The 22021-nt window shown below is 51.5% G+C and overlaps 6 protein-coding genes and 9 non-coding genes across 15 annotated transcripts; 8 read left to right on the top strand and 7 right to left on the bottom strand.

The window, feature by feature from the left end:
• Window positions 1–475: 475 nt before the first annotated feature.
• Window positions 476–1560, bottom strand: BO86DRAFT_429816 (kinase-like protein; the record flags this gene model as incomplete). Its single annotated transcript, XM_025675653.1, has 1 exon — window positions 476–1560. The coding sequence occupies exon 1, from the start codon at window positions 1367–1369 to the stop codon at window positions 476–478; it is 894 nt and encodes a 297-aa protein (XP_025528012.1). The 5' UTR covers window positions 1370–1560.
• A 1096-nt stretch (window positions 1561–2656) lies between these two features.
• BO86DRAFT_361938 (uncharacterized protein) lies at window positions 2657–5896 on the bottom strand. Its single transcript, XM_025669888.1, has 2 exons — window positions 5085–5896; window positions 2657–5027 (listed from the first exon to the last, which is right to left on the bottom strand). Exons 1-2 carry the CDS (start codon window positions 5513–5515, stop codon window positions 3110–3112), a joined length of 2349 nt encoding a protein of 782 aa, XP_025528013.1. The 5' UTR covers window positions 5516–5896; the 3' UTR covers window positions 2657–3109.
• Window positions 5897–9673: 3777 nt separating this feature from the next.
• BO86DRAFT_t116 lies at window positions 9674–9761 on the top strand. The gene has a single exon. It is a non-coding gene; the product is annotated as a tRNA-Tyr (tRNA).
• Window positions 9762–10052: 291 nt separating this feature from the next.
• Window positions 10053–10140, top strand: BO86DRAFT_t117. Its single transcript has one exon. It is a non-coding gene; the product is annotated as a tRNA-Tyr (tRNA).
• BO86DRAFT_379093 (uncharacterized protein) lies at window positions 10114–11114 on the bottom strand (the record flags this gene model as incomplete). Its single annotated transcript, XM_025670657.1, has 4 exons — window positions 10114–10141; window positions 10178–10423; window positions 10818–10873; window positions 10953–11114. 4 exons carry the CDS (start codon window positions 11112–11114, stop codon window positions 10114–10116), a joined length of 492 nt encoding a protein of 163 aa, XP_025528014.1.
• Window positions 10243–10328, top strand: BO86DRAFT_t118. The gene has a single exon. It is a non-coding gene; the product is annotated as a tRNA-Tyr (tRNA).
• A 493-nt stretch (window positions 11115–11607) lies between the features above and the next one.
• Window positions 11608–11695, bottom strand: BO86DRAFT_t127. Its single transcript has one exon. It is a non-coding gene; the product is annotated as a tRNA-Tyr (tRNA).
• A 430-nt stretch (window positions 11696–12125) lies between these two features.
• BO86DRAFT_t126 lies at window positions 12126–12214 on the bottom strand. Its single transcript has one exon. It is a non-coding gene; the product is annotated as a tRNA-Tyr (tRNA).
• A 1368-nt stretch (window positions 12215–13582) lies between these two features.
• BO86DRAFT_t119 lies at window positions 13583–13655 on the top strand. Its single transcript has one exon. It is a non-coding gene; the product is annotated as a tRNA-Phe (tRNA).
• A 593-nt stretch (window positions 13656–14248) lies between these two features.
• BO86DRAFT_t120 lies at window positions 14249–14367 on the top strand. Its single transcript has one exon. It is a non-coding gene; the product is annotated as a tRNA-Phe (tRNA).
• A 581-nt stretch (window positions 14368–14948) lies between these two features.
• Window positions 14949–15971, top strand: BO86DRAFT_429824 (uncharacterized protein; the record flags this gene model as incomplete). The annotated part of the gene is made up of 3 exons (XM_025675654.1): window positions 14949–15246; window positions 15380–15449; window positions 15484–15971. The coding sequence occupies 3 exons, from the start codon at window positions 14949–14951 to the stop codon at window positions 15629–15631; spliced, it is 516 nt and encodes a 171-aa protein (XP_025528015.1). The 3' UTR covers window positions 15632–15971.
• Window positions 15972–16708: 737 nt separating this feature from the next.
• On the top strand, window positions 16709–16794 carry BO86DRAFT_t121. Its single transcript has one exon. It is a non-coding gene; the product is annotated as a tRNA-Tyr (tRNA).
• A 958-nt stretch (window positions 16795–17752) lies between these two features.
• Window positions 17753–17838, bottom strand: BO86DRAFT_t125. Its single transcript has one exon. It is a non-coding gene; the product is annotated as a tRNA-Tyr (tRNA).
• A 587-nt stretch (window positions 17839–18425) lies between these two features.
• On the top strand, window positions 18426–19381 carry BO86DRAFT_88885 (uncharacterized protein). The gene has a single exon (XM_025677759.1). The coding sequence runs from the start codon at window positions 18488–18490 to the stop codon at window positions 19049–19051; it is 564 nt and encodes a 187-aa protein (XP_025528016.1). The 5' UTR covers window positions 18426–18487; the 3' UTR covers window positions 19052–19381.
• A 135-nt stretch (window positions 19382–19516) lies between these two features.
• Window positions 19517–21078, bottom strand: BO86DRAFT_379095 (elongation factor 1-alpha; the record flags this gene model as incomplete). The annotated part of the gene is made up of 3 exons (XM_025670658.1): window positions 19517–20622; window positions 20680–20948; window positions 21074–21078. 3 exons carry the CDS (start codon window positions 21076–21078, stop codon window positions 19517–19519), a joined length of 1380 nt encoding a protein of 459 aa, XP_025528017.1.
• Between the last annotated feature and the right edge of the window lie 943 nt (window positions 21079–22021).

Raw genomic sequence — 22021 nt, forward strand, 5'->3', positions numbered from 1 at the left:
GGTCGGTCTATCCATTCGCTCTGGCGGGTTTTGCTTTCGAAAATCTTTCTTCTATATCATTCCTCGTTCTTCCGGATCGAGAGCTTTATGCGTGCGAGAGTATTTCTATCGCGGTGTCTAAAAACAATCATGTCAATCGCCCAACCACTTTCCGTAATTCGTGGCGGTAAAACTCTCCTGTAGCCTCCTAGCAACATCAAAGCTAGTTCATGGGCCTTTCGCTGGCGCCTTGAGCGTCCAGCTGTTCGTGCATATTCCGACGGGATTCGCTCGGCCCCACTTATGGGTGGTTGGAAGGCATCCAGGTTGGTAGTTCACTGTGCTGCTGAATGTACTGGTGTAGGATGTGAAGACTGGCGCTGGTGGAAGAGTTGAGGTCCATTGGGAGGGTCAATAGAGTAGGCTGTTGTAGTGAAAGCCAGTCCGTCCGAAGTTCGCAGTCCGCTATCCATCCCCATGATAGACAATGTGATGGCTACCACTCTGGCTCCGGCTCCTCATCGGAGGAGGCCAAGGCCAGTACCAGCCTGGCAGCCTCTATCCCCCGGAGATCCCATCGCCGCGGGGCCGTGCGGTCCATCCATTCGGACCAGTCCCCCCAAGCAGCCGACCGGAGGATCTGCGCGTACTCCCAATAATCCGGATACCAGCCCGCGTGCTCCCAGTCCAGAATCCCCGTGATCCGGTTGTTCGCATCGACCATGATGTTGCGGGGCGCGATGTCCGCGTGGGTGAAGACGGTGCGCTCGGATCGGGGCAGCATCCCTAACAGATCATCGGCTGTTGCGTACTGATAGCCGCCGAAGTGCCGGTAGCGCTCACAGATGCGGGCCCGCAGCTCGGCATCACTCCGCAGGGCGCGAGGAGGGTCCTGTAGATCTTCGAAGAAGGTGTCGCGGGGAACGGAGCCGTCGACGCCGCACCGGACAATGTCTTCAAGCTCCGGTGGCCGCGGAATCGCCTGGATCTCCGCGATCAGCTGCCACGTTTGCCGGCAGACGGACTCCTTGCCCCGTGCGTCCAGCGTGTCCCATCTTCCGTCGAGCGAGGTTCCGGGTACGATCGTCATCTCGATATTGCCGTAGCCGGCACTGCATGCGGTGTGGATCACGTGGGGAACCGGGACGGAGGTATGTTGAGACACGAGTCGCATCGCCTCGACCTCGGCAGGTCCCACGTTGAAGCCGGCCTTGGAGACATACGACAAGTCGTGTAGGAGGACCGTGTTGCCCCAGATGACCTTGCTCAGAACTGTAAAGATCTCCTGGTCGGGTCTGAGGGCCAAGATATCTGCCACTGAGGGGGTTGAGCATGGTGATATAGTTCTTCCAGTCCGCTTGTAATGTTGTCCAACCTGAATGTTCTGCATGCTTGAAGCCTAGCTAAGCCCAAGGTGCTAGGAGTAATGATGTGACTTTCAAACCAATTAAAGCAGGGTACTTGATGAGGCCAGGCTTGGATTGACGGTGAGATTGACTCAAGCGATCACGCTGTCTGTGGGAGCATCGATATCCATAAAGCCCGCAGATGTGAGCCTGAGTGCTTTGCTTTTGCATCTCTTCACCTTCACCTGTCTTTGATATCTTTGTCTTCAATGATCTTGTGTTTATTTCGTGTACCGAGCTTGGATAACTCAGCACCTTGGGTCCGAATGGATCCCGGCCTTACTCATTGTTCATCAGCCTTCTCTCACTGATGTACTCAATCCGAACATTTACTAGGCCCGATATCGGTACCTGTTTCTACGCATTATTCAAACAAGGCTAGAATCTACACCTGTCACCAGGATCAGACTGAAAGAGAGAGAGAGAAGAGAGAGAAAGTAAAAGTATGCCAGATCAATAGTCGTCACTTCCAGAATATCCCAAGGAAGAGCCATGCATGCAGCTCCTCCTCTCTACCGCTCAAAAATCTGCATCAGCTGACTGTTTTGTGAGCAACAGGCTTCGATAGTGAAGCGCCTGACAAGGACCTTTCCCCGAGCCCCTAGTGGTAGGTCATCTAGACGAGACTCTGTCCTTGCCCGAAACTCGCGATGGCGAGAGCCATGCTGCTACCGGTTAAATCGTCATCAGATCCGGGTCCTCCACTTTCAACGGTTTGGCTTATTTCAACCTTATACTCATCCAAGAGGTTTTTGAGGTAGTGCTCCGGAACTTTGCTATATTGCAGAAATACCAAGTTGTACGCGGGCATCTGATAAGTCTCGTTTCCGTCTTCCTGGATCTGACGTCGATGGTCAGGCCTCAACCCTAGTGATCTGTCCCCGGTAGCAGTATATGAAAGGAGAATCACCATGCTTTAGGCAGATGTGCTAACGAGCATAGGTCAACATTTAGAAGTAGTAGGATGCTGGGATGGCATGAACACCTTTCCCACTAAGCTGGAGTCAAGGCCCATTCACAGACTGTGCTATCACCACAAACCTTTACTAGCCAGGGCATCAACACCCATTCGCAGCAACGGTGGAGGCGCTCCGTCACGCGCAGAGGTGCAGTGCATGCAGCATGTGTTTCACCCTGGAAACGGAAGTACAAAGGAACATTGCGAGGTTGGAGGTCAGGGATTGCAGGATACTGTCGAGAAGCCTGCTGGTCTTTTGTGAATTGGATTGATGGTGTGAATAATTATGTATATTGATTCTTTCTTTTCCAATCTTGTTGATAATATACATAATTCAGTCAATATATCTGAACATAAGCTACTACCATGTACAGGGAAATATCGATTGATGAACATTACCGCCCGGGTTGATCAATGACCTGGGGAAAAGAAAGGAGGAACATGTATAATACAAAGAGATTGTGCGGCCAAGGATGTATGAACCCGACCGAGGATGCGCCAGATCATAAGAGTTGAGCAGGGGAATCGAAAATTATAAGTGGTATCAAGAGAACTCGAGGTTTCCCCGTGATGTGCCAGATTCACTGGAAGATCACCAGGCTCATCTTGACCGATGAGACAGAGGAAGCAATGAAAAAAAAAAAAAAGAAAAAAAAGAATATCGTCCGCCCGTAAAGGTCCGTAAACGCCGTTTCTGCGTAGGTGCATGCTCCTATCATATGCTGTTCTGTTTTTGATATCAACAATCCCGGAACAACAAGGAAAATTAAAATAGTCGCTTGACATCGACAATCTCGACATTTCCCGGGCGGTCTCGTTCCATGTGGAACCACCATTCTCGTCCACTTCGATGACTGTAGTTCCATGACCCAGTGCAAGCATCGCGATCCCAAGGAAGTGCTGCTGTCGACATTGGCGTGGACGGGGTTATAGGCGTATTCGGACTTGTACCCAGAGCGGAACGGCTTCCGATGCTTCCCCATCCAAACCGTGAAGTAGTAGTCGAGGTCGGGGATGGTGGCTCCTCCGCCAGCGGCTTGGTGTGTCCCCTGACCCCAAAACAGTCCGCCCCAACGCCAGCAGCATATGTCAAGGATTGGTTGGAAGCGTGAACGTTTTTCCACGAAACCAAGCCCCCATCTCCATCCTGTCCAGGTATATCTGGTCGAAGAACAAACCGCGGGATTGAGACGTCCTGCGCACTAGTCCTGGAACCGATTCTGCCCATAAATGCCGGCATATGGAAATCGTACACAACGACCGGCCCCTCGTGCTCATCCGTCTCGAGATCGTGGTTTTGCCGCTCGCGTCCCACGCCGCCGATGTCAAACTCGTCCATTCCAAGATCAGATTCATCGTCGGACGATTCGTCTTCGAGTGCGTTGTCCGGTACATACGAGTCTGAATGGTCGGTGACGAGGAATCTCATCCCAGTTTCTGTATCCTTCGCAGCCATGTCAATAAAAGTTTGAGCTCGGATTCGAGCAGAAGTCAAGTTGTTTCCTGCGGGCAATGCCTTTGGTCGGGTTGTAACTGAACCATGGGAGCTGCGGGGAAGACTATAGCGATCGGGTTTGAGCAGCGCCTGTCCACGTGGCATAGGCTGGCATACAGCCTGCAGAACCCCGGGAGGTTCTATGTCCGAGGGCGCACGTAGAGCCTCGAGACGAGGAAACCCGCTAGCAAGAATGCTTTGGGCAAGATGTGAGTTTGGTGAGTCCGTATGCCGGGGTGGTTTGATAAACGGAACGTAGTCGAGTCTGCCTAAGGCAGCGCCGGAGTCGGGGCCGGAAACATCCCAGTGAAGATACTTGAGACTTGACGAGGCAAAAAGTGGTTGGAAAACGATGCCGTCGGTATTCAGCGTCGGGCATTTAGTGCTTTGAACGAACGTAAAGCGTTCAAGTTGACTTAAAGATGCTAGCATCTTCGAGATCACCAGGAGCGAGTCGATATTTTGTTCAATTAGAGCGAGGGATTTGAGGGAGCTGGACTCGGGTTGCGATGCGTACTGGCACAGGCCGGTATCGGTGACTCCCGGGAGATTTTCCAGGCGCAGCGATTCCAGCGGTGGTAGGCATTGCAAGGTGCTGTCATTGAAGGCGTCTGCGTCGAAATTGGAGATACAGAGGTTTCGCAACGAAGGGAGCTCACTGCACATGCGAAGGAAGATGCTTGGCTCGAGGGAGTTTTTCTCATCAAGCCCGTACAGCATCAGAGTTTCCAAGGATGTCCACTGGGCATGATAGTCCAGAAACTCAAACATTTGTGATGGTCCCAAGCTCCACGGGCAGTATGTACTTCGGGGCGACCTCTCAGTTATCGCCGCAGCCTCTCCCAAGATCCAGGTGTGCTCCTTCAGCTTCCGCCGAGTCGATAACGCATGTGTTAGACGGTCAAATTCGTGATGGTAAGGAATGGTCAAACCCAGCAGCCGTTCCAGGTTCGGGCACACCATGACCACAGATGCAACCAAATCCCGATATTCCTGCCATTGGGTGCTGTGTCTGATTGTTGTGAATAGCAGGTCTAATTGGGGTACTCGAAGCTCTTGAACAAGATTGGCCAGCAATTTCCTCTCCCGGAGGGTTCGACGTAATAACTTGAGGCGACTTCCGCGCTTCAATCGATATTTTTTCAATTGGTTCGGTGAATCATTCCCAATAATGTGTATACGGTTGTACCTAAGACGGGTGGGTCTGTTAGCTCAAATGTCGTTCTTAGACTAGTGCATCACTCACAGTCTTGCTCTAACTGCCTTCTCCCATGGGCGACAGGTTAGAGAAAGCGCATGAAGGTCGCGTTGAAAGCATGTTAAGCATCCATTTTGGTTGGGGCCAGTGTGTAAGTAGTATAATTGATCCAAAATCGCATCGTACACCTCCTGGGGCAAACGCTTGAAGACCGACTCCAAGATCTTATCCAGAGACGCGGCCGAGTCGCAGAAGCGAGGAAGTGATGCTGAGAAGACGGGGGACGTAGAGTATTCTGTGGGGGCAGTTGAAACGCTGTAGTTGCTTTTGAATGAAGAGACTGATGATGTGCGAGATGAGACCGGCTGCACCGTCACGGCATACATCGAATCCTTGTAATCTGAGATGACCTGGCTTTGGTGAGGAATAGCGCTGTAAGAGACAGGCGTGCTCGTAGGTCTACTGGCGACAACGCTCATTTTGAAGATCAGTGTTGCATGAGACACCCGGTCGTAGAACAGTGCACGATTCTCGGGTTTTGGAAAAGAATGAAGAGCGCGCGGGTGCGTGCGCAAGGACCGTTGAAGACACCGAGAGAAAGGGGGAGGGATTCCGATAATGAGAGTGGGGAATTGATAAACCGAAGAGAACGACAGTACGGAGTAGTAAGTATATACAAAGATTGTGGTGCTTGGGTACACCGACCAAGTATGTGCAAGAGATAAACTAAAGGTGCAATGAAAGAAAGGACAGAATGGACCAGATGTGGTCTTGTAACAAGAGAATGCTAGCGATAATGGTCGCAGTCTAAAAGGACAAGGATTTAAAGCAAGGTTATGGGAAGAGAAAAAAAGAACAGATGGAGCGCGACTATTTTAGGAGAAGGAGGGGAAACAGCGTGGGAGATGTGGGCAACGAAAGTTATCAGAAACGCCAATAGGCCGAAACTCAGTTAATCCCCCAAAGTGGCTTAACGCAGGGCCATCAATGGCACAAGAAAGTCAGAGGCACAGCACCGCGAACACGCCACTGCTTCTTTGGGGGGGGGGGGTAAAAAGTGTATGAGGAAGACTTGGGACGGCAGTCGAGGGCCGATCGTCTCCACTGGAGCAGTGAGGATCTTGAATGGCACTAGACCACTAGTGTGTTGTCCTGAGAGCCGTGCGGAGCAATGCAGTGGTGCATGACTCCAACTCGTGCAGCCGTGCTGAACCAGATCACAAAGCTGTGGAGGAAGGCGGAGAATTTGGTTCACAGATCCAGCAGTCTGTTTCATCAACAGCCCGCTTGATGGCTAATCAAACCTGTCGAACATATCTAAAAACAAATGCAGGGACAGGCTGGTATTCTTTACTTCGAGATCAAGGCGAGTGAATTTCCAAATGGATGAGGTTATGCCAAAGGAGATGGAAGTCCGCCCGTGAACTAAATTGTTAGCCGGAGATTTAGTTCCCTGGGGTCAGACATGGCGGCAGTAGCAGCGGCCCAAACAAGTAAGGATGAGAGAGCGCAAAACTCGAAGCCCGTCAGACTATATGAAACATCCCGATTTACTCCGTACTTGTGCGAGTGCGAGTGCTTTCGCTTTGCTCTATTTTGGGGGGGAGGGTTGTTTGCTCATCATCATCAGGAAGTCAGCGTAGCGTACCAGGATGCATGGAGGTGGGAAACAAGCAACGATGATGACGAGGACCCCAGGGAAGAGTTTTGAGTTGGACCAGAGGGGAGGGGAGGAGAAAAGGAGGTGTGGCAGCCTCAAAGCCATGGATGAATTCCGTACAGTACATGGAATTATGGGATGCCTCGACACCCGTGGAACAAGGCGAGGGAACTAGGCGAGTTTGGGGCTAGCTCGGACTGACGGGGCTGACGCTAGAGTCAGGAACTCATCACGCTAAACTGCATTCAGCCGGTTCCTGCTGCAAACCAACCAGTGGTCCAGTCAGATCCTCTCCTCGCATCTCCTCAAACCCCCTTTTTCGATACATTATTGCCAACCTTGAAAACGTACGCGATCATCGTACCTCACTCCGTTCTCCGTACTGCTTCTCGTGTTGTCTCCAGGCTCGATCATTCTGCCGTCGCAAGACGTTGCCCGGAGCCAGGTTTCTGATTCGAGTTCTTGGTTTCTCTGTCTGAGATATTAATACCCTCCAATGACTCGGTAATATCCTCAACCTCTGACATCTGAGACTCAGTGACTGAGGTTTGGAACAACACACAACACAAGCAGCAGGAGATCGGAGAACTGGAAAGCGTGACCGCCTCCTGAGGATGAACCACCGTTATCAGCAACGAGCGCATGATCCATCTCTCGATGGAGCCATCCCACTTGTCGGTTCGCACCGTCAAATAGCCATTGGCTGATGCGCGGGACCCATTTGTGCAGAGCGCATTAATACCACCCCCATATTGATCGGTGTGCTAGGTGGATTGTTCTGAATAGGTTAGTAAGCCGTGGTGTCTGCAATCCGAGCATCAATCTCAGACAGCGAGGACGGGAGCAGGATATTTACTCGGACATAACAGTGCTCAAGCCGTGCCCACACGACTCCGCAACAAATGAATCAATATGAACACCTCTGCTGGTGGCAGAAGAGGGAAGTACAGCGCCATAGGCTGCCAGGAGTGTGCTTACCATGAAAAACATTGAATCCAATTCTTGAGCAACCGGGATACCAGCCAAGACAGGACGACACGTACACAACAGACAACCGAGCGGACAACTTAGCGAGCATCCCTCACCGAGTCGAGCCGTTGCCTACGTAGTAGTTCCGAGTATTTACTTGGTACTACTCCACCGCTCACGCAGTGGCAAGACAGTCGCTGTCCCATTTTTGTTCCATCTAGTATCACAATCCTGGTTTGGCCATCACAGTTGTTGTGTGTGAAGCACCAAAAGAGTTGGCAAGAATCTGTCATCGGTGAGTAGGCAAGTACAGTCACTACAGTACTTTCGTACAGCACTCTGAAACAGTAACGTGCCATATTTTTCTTTTTTTTTTTTCTTTTGACCCAGATCTAGTGGGGGTGGCTGCAGTGTTGTGCAGTCGGTCGGGAGGCGACCCTGCAGGTACAGTACGTGCTGCATGAAATGTGACTGCCTGCTTCCGATGTAATTGGTGGGTGCATCTCAGTTAGAGTACCAAAGTAGCCTCAGGCCACAACCTCCTTTTCTTGGCCGCGTAAACTGTAAATGGATATGTGTGGTTTCGACTTCTGGGGCAGCAATACCGATTGATCAATCTTGAAGAGGGAAAGGGTCGTGATTTGCAAACAACTCAAGTCCGGAAATCCCCAAGTCAATCAATCCCCAGGTCAATCAAAATGCGGGACACGGTCGATCATCACTTCTCTATGCCAATGCGGTAGGCTCCCTACCAATTATGCTTTTAGCTCTGACTATCGCAATCTTGCTTGCTTTAAACTTTCAGAGACAAATACATTGAAGTTCGCCAGTGAAATCCCAGACGGTTACTCTGGCGACTTTGGTGTTTCTCGGCAAACCCGGTGGCTAGATAGTTCGTTCCAACTTCCAAATATCTAACCTTCGGCATTAGTGGCGTGCTTGTCGGCTAGTGCTCTATTCATCGACTCAATTATCATGCCACAAGCGACTACCTAGTACTTAGTCAGTTAGACGTATCCATTATCCAAGCAACACCTAAGCCGGGAGCTAGTGAAAATGGCCTACATAGTACGGAGTACTTCCCTGGATGATGTCATCGTACCCCGTATAATGGCTCATCGATCCATGCACTATGCAGTAAGGCACCTTCCTCCCTGCGTCGTGCCATCAATAAACCACCACCACACTGCAACCATCCGAGCAGTACTTCAAACAACTACCACTGCTAAAACACACTCCGAACAGCACAAAAATTCCAAGGCGCATTTGAATCAAACAACCATCCACCCCTTCCTTCCCTCGTCTATTTTTATCCGCATCCGGCCCCTTTCTACCATGATACAGCCACTCGAAACAAACTCAGATTCTGCATCGAATTTACTTCCTAACTCAAACAGAAGGGAGAAATCAAAGTATTCTCCCCAGTTCACCTGATATGTACGGGGGACGATCTTCACGCACGGCCCCCAACGCGCCCATGAGCATTGGGCCCTCTTGGCGGATATGAGTCGTGCTTACAGTATTCCACACGGATGAGGGGACTGCGGCTGATAACTTCACCAATTAACTACTCTGGTGTTGGTTGTTATGAGTGAGTCTTCCAAATAGCCCCTTCGCAATAAACATCTAGGCTTGTCTAATGAATCGTGATTCTAAGATTAGCTCGCCTTGTGCTTTCGAGCATCAGGAGCTCTATAGTCCTATCTCTCTCAGAAACCCACAGTCCATCTCTTGGGTACAGCATAGCAGCCCAGAGTTCGGTAGACTACGAGACCATACAGATTATTAGGGGCCATTGCCACGCAGATCCCCTGCATTGTGGCTCTCGGTTTGCCCTGTTTTAGGTTACCTTGGCCATTTTGCTCGAAAGCTCGTGCTGATACTTTGCCACAGTACGCGGTTTCCTTGCTATTCAACGACCTAACCGTTCCTTGTCATAAACAGCTGGAATGAGAACGAGCTGCTTGCCTTGATAGATGCAATTTGAAAGGTCGTATTCTATCAAGAACCCCCGATGGTCTAGTTGGTTCATGGCGTTCGGCTGTAATGGTATAATTGAAACCGAAAAGTCACCAGTTCGATTCTGGTTCGGGGGATCTCTTTTTTCCAGCTGGATACCCAGTCTCTTACATTTTTTTTTATGGCTTGCCCTCTCGGTCAGCGAAGCAATCAGTGGCGACTACTATCTGGAGACAGTGCTTCCGAACGGCGGATAATTAGCAGGGCGCTGGTTCTCGTGTCGAGCGCAGTGCTGCGGTTGAAGGTTCAGGCGCATGTCCAACATTTCGCACCAAACGGGATGCCCATCTTTGATCGCAGCCGAAACTCAGGCCTGAAGATTAAAGATTGGAGCATAGAACCATATATTTTCCGCCAATCAACAAGAGCCCCCGATGGTCTAGTTGGTTCATGGCGTTCGGCTGTAATGGTATAATTGTAACCGAAAAGTCACCAGTTCGATTCTGGTTCGGGGGATCTATACTTTTGTTTTGGAGGTGTGATTGTCGCTTACCTTTTGTAAGCCGGAAGCACGTGCATGGGCAATGACTCATTACTTTCGGCCGCTAGATCAACAAACCCCCGATGGTCTAGTTGGTTCATGGCGTTCGGCTGTAATGGAAGTTGTAACCGAAAAGTCACCAGTTCGATTCTGGTTCGGGGGAAGTTTCTTTTTGCTCTTATGACACCCCATATGGTCTTTAAGCCGCTACCGAATGGCTCCTGCTTTCTTTCCTCGTTTGCTTGTGGGCGAATCTTACTGTACACCCTGGTTATGCACACACCTACTTTCCCGCATCACGACTCGGTCGATATACACCAACTATGGAAGCAAAGGATCCCACCCGAGGAGTACGACTGCGTGGTTTGCACACGCACACAAACATATCAACCAAGACCCATACTGACAGCCGGAGTACTTGGAATTCGAGCACTGAGTCGATTGAACATGGTGTCGTGGATGCAATAGTAGTCCAAGGTAAATATCATGTTCGACTGCGCGCTAATCTCTCTGCGCTGGGGGGGGGGGGGGGGGGCAGGCATGCTAGGTTGGCGAGCTGTGTTCCAGGTCAGATGAGTTCAACGTCCCTAGCCAGCTGGAGGGGGCCTGCATACAAGTCGGGACCAGCGTGAGTACTGGTATGCCAACGCACAAGAGTGTTGGCGTGGTAGAGGCTGATCGGGCGAAAGTTGCAAGCATGAGCATTCTCTGTATGAGCATCAAGCAACCAGAAATATCGAGAAATCCCTCTGGTTTAGGACACCATGCGCATGTATCGGGCATGTACAATGCATGTACTGTACAATGTTGCGTGCAAATGCCGAGAATCGCAACCCTCGTCCCCTTTGTACTCATTGAGGGAGGGAGGTGTTATTCGGCCCGGGTCGTGGATCGCTTGCAGTGGTGGGAAGGACCAGGCGAGGGATGTATAAAACTCGTCGCCGTACATGGTGCAGATAAGGATAACTATTTACCATGTATTCTCCTCAGCGCGTCCTATCACGGCATAAAAGAACAGCGCAGTGTCGCTGTCGGCCCACAAAGGCATCCCAAGCCAGTAGGCCGCCTGCCAGCTTGTAGGGTGGATTTCTTGTCCCCAACTTCTGTATAATCTCCTCACATCGTCTGGCGGCGTAGGTGGGCAAGATCAGAAGTACTCATTGATTGGCTTTTCCAGTCGCTACAAGTATCTTCCAGAGAGTGAAACCGCTCTGCCGCTGCGATGGCTTTCGTCTGTGCCCGAACTGAACTTTTTATACAGTAGTCCTGTTACTTACCTGCCTCGATAGGTCGACCCAGGAACGCATTACTCCAAAGAACAACCCTCGTGGACTAGCAACCTACCTTCAACGCTCTTAGGGCTGACCCAGAGGGCTCCAAAAAGCCCAATGCTGCGGGTCTTAAACGGAAAGGAAAAAAGACAGCAGAACGCAAAAAGACATTCCCCCGAACCAGAATCGAACTGGTGACTTTTCGGTTACAATTATACCATTACAGCCGAACGCCATGAACCAACTAGACCATCGGGGGTTGTTGAGGTAAGTTTATCAGGATTAGCTTATAGAAGGGAAAGAGCCATTCACTAAGGATTATCTGCGCGAAAAGACATCCAGCCACGGGAGTCCAGTGCGTGCCGCGGACAACGGAAAGTATAAATAAAGATTGACTGACCATGGCCCCACCATCGAATGCGGCAACTGGAGCTTGCCTGAGTGCATAGCGTCAGGTAGCCAGCGATTCAAATGGTTTCTGCAAAGGTACGTGTAATGTGCCACTCTGCATGTTAGGCAAAGCCTTCGCATGGGCGCTTCCTGCCATTAACACTCACGGTTATCCGGAGACCCCGGAGTGACCAGCAGCGGCCCACGAGTCAAAAATCACAGCGACAAGCAAGACCGCGGCCTGCCTTGTCCCAGGTAACTGCGGCCTTCGAGACATCAAAAAGATGCAAAAGAGAAGATCCCCCGAACCAGAATCGAACTGGTGACTTTTCGGTTACAATTAATACCATTACAGCCGAACGCCATGAACCAACTAGACCATCGGGGGCTTTTTTTGATTAGTCAGAATATAGTTGTAATTATACAGCGCCAGCAGCTCTATCGAGCAGATCTGGTCCCTGGCTCTTCTAGGTTAAATTAGCGAACAGCCTACTGTAGAGGACAGCTGGGTACAATGCTGGGCATCGACTGTATCAACAGTGCTGGGCGTGTCACTATAGGAATTCACCCCGTCGGGTCTTCGTGCAGAGATACAGACTGTATATTCTTTCTATCCAGGCCCCCACGGGCTCCGGCTGTAGTCCTTGAACAGAAGTATATTGCAATGGTAGAATTTCTCTTCTGTGGCGTTGCTCTCCATTGATCGCAGCCAGGTCGTCTAATCTACTGAGCTCGATCGGAGGCACTGGGGAACTCCGTCCTTCTTTCGACCTTCTCTTCCTGCATTTGCAATACATCACCTCACACGCCCCCTCGAACCTGATATGCTGACACTAAAGCAGCATTCCTTGTATTCGTTTGTTAGGCCCGTCGCAGACGGTCGTCTCTCTCGCCAATGGCAAGATATGTATCTCGGATGCGACTTCTCTGCATACTGGTAGCATACAGCGTGGACATGTTGTCTTGGGGCTATAGAGCCGCACTCTGCTTCTTACTGAGTGGTTGGGACTGGTCTACCATGTTCATTGTGCCTGACCGTGTCATCTCTTGCCTGACTACTATCGCGCGGCAGGTCAGCCGGCTAGCTTCGCTGCTACGGTAAGTGGTCATTGACGACTAGGATACTACTAGGTATATTTGTATTTCGGTTGAGGATCGATTGGTTACCATACTCGTTTTGGCAACTGGCGTCATCGGCACTCGCATCGGGTCTTCCGTCGGTTGCAATTCGCGCTGTTGTGGGTGCCATATCGCGTAGGTACAAGAGAAGTATATCGAGTGTTCTTTCTGGGGGTTGACTCACTGCATGAAGGGCTCGTCGACTCAAATGGATGCCCAAATGTATACTACAACTCGGCTTGCGAGTAGCATACAGCTGGTGGCACCGTCAAGCGGGATTCTCGCGACAAAGCCGCATACAGTGCATAGCCGGATAGGGCTACCCGACGGTCCGAATATATCGATTGTAACCTGTAACAACCTTTGTGCTAGCTCTTCTGGGCTACCAATGTCCTATGCTCCATTCTGCTGGACTCGTCATCCGAGGCAACTTCGCTGGTCACCCAGGTGTGGCAGGGCATTCCTCGTGGCTATCCGAGTACAGAGGTCGTATACGAACTCGGCCCTCCCCGTGCAGCCACGGCGGACATCACAGGTCTTCTAGGGCACTGTGAGACCGGGTCGGTTGGTGCGTGGAATTTGTGAAATGGTTTGGCCCACTTATGTAACATACCTTATTGCCAGCATAACATGAAATGGGGCAATGGCGCATCTGGGAGCGCGTCAGACTGAAGATCTGGAGGTGGCCGGTTCAAGCCCGGCTTGCCCCAACGTTTCTTTTTTTATTCTTTCGTTGTCTATATCAGCTCTAGCGGGTCATTCGATATGGTGGTCTGGAAGTGGAGGCATCATCCACCCTTCGCCGGCTAGCGAGGCGGGTAGGGCTTGCTGCTGACAGGATATCTGCTTCCGGACACCGCCTGCATTCTGCGTCATGCCTTCTATTGATCCAGTATACCCAGCGCTGGTATGATTGCTTGAGCAAGACGTGAACACAAGAAATGACTGACAATGATCTGCGGCGTGCCATCGGAGAATGAACGACAGAGCACATGTCTAAGGGACCAAATGTGCGAATGCCATGAAAGAAGATGGATCGTTAATGTCAACACAGGTCCTTGCCGTGATCAACCTTCAACCGTCCGACAAGTATTCCCCAACAGCGCCATAAGGACTACATACAAGACAAGTTTAAATTGTACTTTGAAAGATGTATAAGATCATTCAAATCACTAAGATGTAGCTGCAGTTGAGAATTGCGAGAGGTGTCGTTGAGAGTACGGTATCTACTGTAAAACCTCCCTTAAGCTTAGCGGGAGTTATCTATAAGAACCAAAGAAAGGAAACCCGTTTCATCAATTCTGGGACGATGGCGCATCTGGGAGCGCGTCAGACTGAAGCATTAACTTCGGCCGCCAGGTTTCATCCTTCGGGATGTCCCTAGTAATCTGAAGGTGGCCGGTTCAAGCCCGGCTCGTCCCATTTCTTTTTTTTTCCCGGTCTTTTTGACATACCGCCCGCCCTCCATTATCTGGCGTCTGTCAACATCACCATTGCGTCGAACCACCCAGCTACAGATATCCTCCGTGTCCTTCATTGTTGCTGTCCGTTGATCGGCTCGTTGTACGACCTCCTTATTCCAATGGTTGCACACACGAATTTCTCAGCAGCGAATACCCTCATGTCACTGCTCACTCTCAGCCCCAGGCGGACCGTGTCTTATTGGTTAAGCGATCCCCATCCAAAGGGCCAAGGTCAGCATCGAGCTTTCAGCTCCGCCTTGTACGAGCAACCATCACGTCTCCTGATTAGTTGCGGCAGGCCGCCAACATGGGGCATCTGGTGCCTAGGCTGCACCCTCGCGCAGCGGTGCCAAGGGACCTTTTCATAAAATCGGCCAAAACAAGCGAGCTGAACGAAATGGTCGACAGAAGGACAGCCTGGGCCAACTCCACCACCAACGACGTAGATATATAACCCCTGGGATGCAATGCTCTTGCTGCCGCCCAGCATGGAGGCCCAAATGAAACGTGCGGAAGAAGAGTGGCATACAGTATCCCGCCATGCGGTTCCAACTCTCCGAGCTAGACCCCAAATCCGACGCTCTCTCCGAGTTCGTCACCTGCCAGGTTACCCGTTTCGGAGAACCATCCCAGCCGATTTACCGGTTCTTCTACCCTATCTTTGGAGGTGAACCTGAGGCACAGAAGCAAGAGGCGCTCACAAACCTCATGCAACTGCACCGGGAGTGGGCTCGCGAGGACCCGGACTCCGTCTTCCTGCAGATCAGGGATCGTGATCGGGACAACCAGCTTGTTGCCGGCGTCTATTCCAAGGTCCACAGGCAGAAGCCGCATGTTTGTAAGTTGCTGCCCGCGTGCTGTCGATCTGGCTTTCACTCTCGTCCGTGGGCTAACTATGCGCACCGGTAGATATATTCGTCGGGTTCGTCTTACCCGAATACCGCCAACTGGGTCTGTTTGTCGACGGGCAGACGAGCTGGGGCTGGATTCCTGGCTTGAAGCGGCTATCGCAATGGGGGTGACGATCTACAGGCGCCACGGGTTTATACCCTATGGCGGTGGTCTTCTGGTTCAGCCTGCTGCGACAGAAGTGGAGGCCCAGGATGCAGCCTCTGCGATACTGGCCCATGTGGCGGCCTCCTCATGGAAAGATAGAACTCGGGAATACGAGCCCACCATGGGGCGAGCTGAGTACGAATAGGAGATTTTTGGGCAGGCTATGATATCCGAGGTGGCGAGGAAACTTGCCTATCCGGCAATTGAAAACTACGCTGGTACCGATCGCCTGTACAGCTACTGTCGTGCGTATAACTTGGCATGCTATTACCATGTGGGATACCTGCCCATCATCCCGTTGAACCACGACAGTCCCGGGGCTGTTGTTTCCCCTTTATTCATCTGCCATCCACTCAATGCCATGCCCGGTCCTCCGTCATGCATGACCACATGGAATCTGTTTTTAAGGCACATTGACCTCACCTGCTAGATCCCACCCTGCATAGTGTGGGTCAGACCAATCACTGTCGTTGATCTTCAATATCAACCGGCAGTACATGTTACGGCCAGAAGTAATTCAATTACAGCAGGGGTACTGACGATATCTTCAGCTCGTAGTAGAGCATATTAGAACTACAACCAATTACAAACTATACCTGCTGCGCACCCGCGATTTACGATCCCGACGACCCCAAGGTCTCTTGACAAATCGGTCGGGGTGGTTATGGCATAGGGTCTCCCGAGATAGCCTGTTGCTCAATCCTAGGGGTGATGTATAATCTCGCTTGTCATATTGTGAGCCCGACAGATTGCCTGTCGAGGCTTCGGGTGACACTTTTCTCGTACCCCACGGTCTCCGGCAAGCCATACGGTGCGTCAAGCGCCCTCGAGTAGACCGTGGACAACCTCGAAATCATTACTGGTTAGAACTTCGTCCCTTATATTCTATCACGATGGTAGCCAGCCATTAAAATGCTAGCCTACCTACTCCAATGCCACTGGCGCCTGACAGGCTCAAATGATCGCAGTACGTCTATGTACTATACACAAGGTCAAACAGAGTCGAGGACGACAGACAAGCCCAACATTTGTACAGTACACACGCAGCGCCCCGACGTCATGGCCACGCATCCCATGCCACACCAGTCAACCTCCATGTCAGAATTTAGAGCCCATTGAATAAAGAAAAGCTCCAGCGAGTCACGCCGCAGCGCACTGGAGCTTACGTTGGTAGACCTCCACAATACACCCCGCTTTCATCACAAGGGTATAAAGCACTAAACCCGGACTTCCAGCATCGAATACCCCCGATGGTCTAGTTGGTTCATGGCGTTCGGCTGTAATGGAAATTGTAACCGAAAAGTCACCAGTTCGATTCTGGTTCGGGGGAGTTCTACTTTTTGCCCCCCCTTTTTTTTCCCTTCAGATCCCAGCACCAGAGCTATGAGGAATCTCATTCAATGTCTGACGACCTGGGATTCATCGCCCAGTCGATCACCTCGTCACCGGTTACGGTACATTGGAACAAGCCCATCGACCCTCCCAGTCGTATTCAGCCAGCAGCAGCGAACAGTTTCCTCGACCGATGAGCATTGTAACCGTGCTTATCCGTCGGACAGGTATTGAACTACATCCAGCTCTTAAGGAGATCTAGACCCGGCTGACGGAGGCCAATTACTTTATTCTGCCATAACTATACAAAAAAAAACCCCTTTATGTATCAACATCGGCCCAGCAAATATCTATACACGGTGCCATGTCCTCTTCCCGAGGGCTACCCATTGCCTATGACGTTGTCGACATATCCTGAACCGTGACCACTCTCCTGGGTATGTGATGCAGGGGTTATGCAATAGCCTCCCTCGACACGTGGGAGATAAGATTGTCGTGTTCTCCGGCAAGGAGTCGCCGAAACTTAACGCAGGGGGGATGACGAATGCGTGTATACTTTTGTGGGTGCCGTGCGTACAGTAGTACAGCAACGGTGGCGCAATCACTCGGCCCTCGCTCGGTGGGCTTCGGTATCAGGGGCTGTTGGTATAGTGGAAAAGCTGTGTAGGTTTGATTTGATGGGCCATGGTGATGGAATCCAATGCAGGTTATACGGCGTCCAAGGCATGGGAGGCATAGACCTTCCGCTGGTGGGGGGGGGGATTAGTTATAGCTGCATCGCGCCCCCCCGCTGTGTTGCGGCAGGGTTTCACTTCAATCCTCCTCGAGACTTTCATGGTCACTTCTTGGACTATACTGGGACGCAGACTATATGGGCAGGGTAAAAAGAAAGAGGAGCAACAGCAAAGTTGATAACTGGTAACCCAGCCGACCCCAGGTCGGGCCAAAAAAGACATTCCCCCGAACCAGAATCGAACTGGTGACTTTTCGGTTACAATTTCCATTACAGCCGAACGCCATGAACCAACTAGACCATCGGGGGAGTGGTTATAGTATAGGAACGAACTGAATCTTAACAAGATACTATTCGGTTAGAAATCTCCGTATACGCGATCGATATCTCGAAGAATGAGAGTCTCCTCCATCGGCTATGAGCCATGTTTCTTAGTAGTCATGTCACGCTTGAGGGTAGGAGTAATTCTCTAAAGAGATATGCGTGCTTAATTTATTGGCACTTAAGCTAGATATGATGGCTTGGTTATCATGTCGGCGTTGAGCCATGAACAGTATAGGCCAGGTGGGTGGGCCATAGGACAGTTATAGCGCCCATGAACTAAGTAACCTGCGATGGCTACCACGTGTTTTGTTTATTTCTGGCCGGCGTGTCTTTCGTCTCATGCTCTCAAGCCCAACGAGTGGTAGTCTGTGTGCGCTGGAGGCATGATCTGGACCCCAAGTGCCAATCCAGACTCGGTGTCATCACCGACGGATATATACATCCCAGAGGCTATTCCGAGACGTCCATTTGAACCCAGCCACGCAGGTGATCTTGGCCCTGACCTCCCCCCCTCCCCCCAAAGCAAGAACAAAGAAACTACAAGCCACCAGCAGCACAAAGGGAAACCATACGTGACAACCCAGCACCCGGCAACGGTGCAAGCAACCTGCCGAGCCCGGGGTCCGCTGCCGTCATGCACCCCCCAGCTCAGTCGTCGCCCACCACCCACCAGAAACCAGCCACTACGACCCAGCGAACACCCTGCTATAAGCCAAGAAGCTCACCGCGAGCGCTACACATACCCAAGGCCAAACCCCACCCCTACTATCAGGCACAGACAGGGAGCCACAGCATCTTACCCCTCCCCCAACAGCATCACGGAAGTGAGCCTGCCAAAGACAGACAGAGCATCCCTCCCTTACCCCCGCCCCCTCGCATCTATAGCACAAGCCAACAACCAACCACAGAGACCAGTCTACCAGACCCCGCCCCCCCCCCAACCCAGACAACACGCAACACCGAAAGAGAAACAGAGTACAGGCAAGCCGAACCAGCACGGCATAGCCACCGCCTGTGCATTCACTGCAAGGAGCCCGCGATGATTCCGCTAGCCCAATCAGCCCGCACTGCTCGACACGATAGGATATATAGCCAGGGGCGCGGAACATGCTACGCTCGGGAGACGCGGGTCCCTTCCATGCACTGCTCCCTGCGACTACAGAAGCATAAGCACAAGCATGCCTCTATGCGCACGTAGCATGCAAGAAAAGACGTTCGAGATGATAATGGTGGACCGCTGGGTATGAATCCTAAGGCAGGGTTGATCGATGCTATCGAGATCCTCAAGAGGTTGCAGCACTTGTCCAACCCGAGCTGTCGAGCAGGATGAAAGTGGGGGGTGGCCGTGAAGCATGCCAAAAACGAGATAAACGACGACTGGGAATGGTGATGGACCGGGAAGGTGGTCAAGGGAACGTGATCACTCGACTAGCAGAACCTTCGGTGATCATGATTCTTCAAGTGACACGAACAGAGTGTAAGTTTTACGAATCAAGAGGTGACGAGGACAACTACATTCTACGGGTGGGAAGAAAATAGAACGAAATGATTCATGATTCAAGTTTTGTAGGATCAACTACATAACCCAAGTCTAGTTCCGTAATTCCATATTTTGTAATCATGAAAACATCATCACAACAATCATTACCCTTCAGAAACCAGCTTATTTCTTACCAGCCTTCTGGGCAGCCTTGGTGACCTTACCGGCACCAGCGGACTTCTCGACGGCCTTGATGACACCGACAGCAACGGTCTGGCGCATGTCACGGACGGCGAAACGACCAAGGGGAGGGTACTCAGTGAAGGACTCAACACACATGGGCTTGGAGGGGATCATCTTGACGATAGCGGCATCACCAGACTTGATGAACTTGGGGTTCGTCTCGATGGCCTTACCGGTACGGCGGTCAATCTTCTCAAGGAGCTCAGCGAACTTGCAAGCAATGTGAGCGGTGTGGCAGTCGAGGACGGGAGCGTAACCAGCGCCGACCTGACCGGGGTGGTTGAGGACGATGACCTGAGCGGTGAAGCTGGCGGCACCCATAGGGGGGTCGTTCTTGGAGTCACCGGCAACGTTACCACGGCGAACCTCCTTGACGGAAACGTTCTTGACGTTGAAACCAACGTTGTCACCGGGGACACCCTCCTTGAGCTGCTGGTGGTGCATCTCAACGGACTTGACTTCAGTGGTGACGTTGGCGGGAGCGAAGGTCACGACCATACCAGGGGTGATGACACCAGTCTCGACACGACCAACGGGCACAGTTCCAATACCGGAGATCTTGTAGACATCCTGGAGAGGAAGACGGAGGGGCTTGTTGGAGGGACGGACGGGAGGCTCAATGGCGTCGATGGCCTCGAGGAGAGTCTTACCGGTGGACTTGCCAGCCTTGGTCTCCTTCTCCCAGCCCTTGTACCAGGGGCAGTTAGGGGAAACCTCGAGCATGTTGTCACCGTTGAAACCGGAGATGGGGACGAAAGGAACGGCCTTGGGGTTGTAGCCGACCTTCTTGATGAAGTTGGAGGTCTCCTTGACGATCTCGTTGTAACGGTCCTCGGACCACTTGCAGGTGTCCATCTTGTTGAGGGCAACAATGAGCTGACGGACACCGAGGGTGAAAGCGAGCAGAGCGTGCTCACGGGTCTGGCCATCCTTGGAGATACCAGCCTCGAATTCACCAGTACCGGAGGCAATGATGAGGATAGCGCAATCGGCCTGGGAGGTACCAGTGATCATGTTCTTGATGAAGTCACGGTGACCGGGGGCATCTATGACGGATGAGTTAGATGATGGATGAGAGCATATAGAGTCGTGTGACAACTTACCAATGACGGTAACCTCATACTTGGCAGTCTGGAACTTCCAGAGAGCGATATCGATGGTGATACCACGCTCACGCTCGGACTTGAGCTTGTCAAGAACCCAAGCGTACTTGAAAGAACCCTTACCGAGCTCAGCGGCTTCCTTCTCGAACTTCTCGATGGTACGCTGGTCGATACCACCGCACTTGTAGATCAAGTGACCAGTAGTGGTGGACTTGCCGGAATCGACGTGGCCGATAACGACAATGTTGATGTGAGAACGCTCGTCCTTACTGTTGATGGGAAATGAGTTAGCTGGATGACTCTTTTCGACGCCAGATCCCAGCCACCAGTGTCCTGGTGGCTGGGAAAAACTCTGATCGTTGGATAGATCCGAGTCGAGGAATTCAAGACTTACCCCATGGTGACGGTGTTGTGAAGTGAACTTTTGAAAAAGGTTCTAAAAAAATTGCTCAGATACTACGGCCACAAATGCGTAGAGGTGCTGAACAACAAGAGTCAGTAAGAGAGGAATGAAGAAAGGAAGAGGAAGAGGAAGAGGGAAGCGAGAAGAGAGGGGGGGAAGATATACGTACTGAAGCGGACGAGGAGGGAAGGAAGAAAATTCTGTGGGAGGGGGGAGGAGGGGAAATCCTTATATGGAGGGGTCAAGCGAGAGGGCGACTAAGCGGGCGGGCTCCAACCCTTGGCGAATAATGAGCGCAATTGGACATGGAGGGGTAACCAGGTTGACCCAGCCCCACTTATTTACTGGTTGGTTCCAAGTGCGGGACCAGCGCAAAAAAATCTTCACCTGCTGGGCGGAGCCTGGATTCAACTGACCACAGTACGTAGTAGGAGTGATAGCAGCACCAGCACCAGCACCAGCACCGGCACCAGCAGAGCCTATGCGATCATTACTTGGTTCTGCTTATCCTGTCTATCTCCTTGGAACCACTCGGAGTCCTTACAACCGTATCCACTATATCGAAGAATTTTTTTTTCTTTACCCTTTCCCTTCTTTCCATCTATCTAGATACAGTACAACCCCCCTATCCTCTTCCTCGGCACTGTACCTCTCTTCAAACTTTGCCTCCAGCTGGTTACCCAGTACGGAGTACATACTTACTGAATCCGTAAACTCAAGGTGGGGGGTGTATCAACCATCAACCGGTAGATTGCAGCACGTAGGTACTGTACATACGTTTCCACTAAGTACAGTACAGTACCCCTCGGTTTGGACTGAAATTCTGGGCATCAACGCAGGTAAGTGGATTTGCTGCTGGCCCGGCTTGTTGGCCTTGTTTGCAACAGAACCCCGCGGCAGGTGGCAACGTTGATTTGTCCGTTGGAAGGGCAGCTGTGG

Source organism: Aspergillus japonicus (assembly GCF_003184785.1).
Source record: "Aspergillus japonicus CBS 114.51 unplaced genomic scaffold BO86scaffold_22, whole genome shotgun sequence".
NCBI lineage: Eukaryota > Fungi > Ascomycota > Eurotiomycetes > Eurotiales > Aspergillaceae > Aspergillus > Aspergillus japonicus.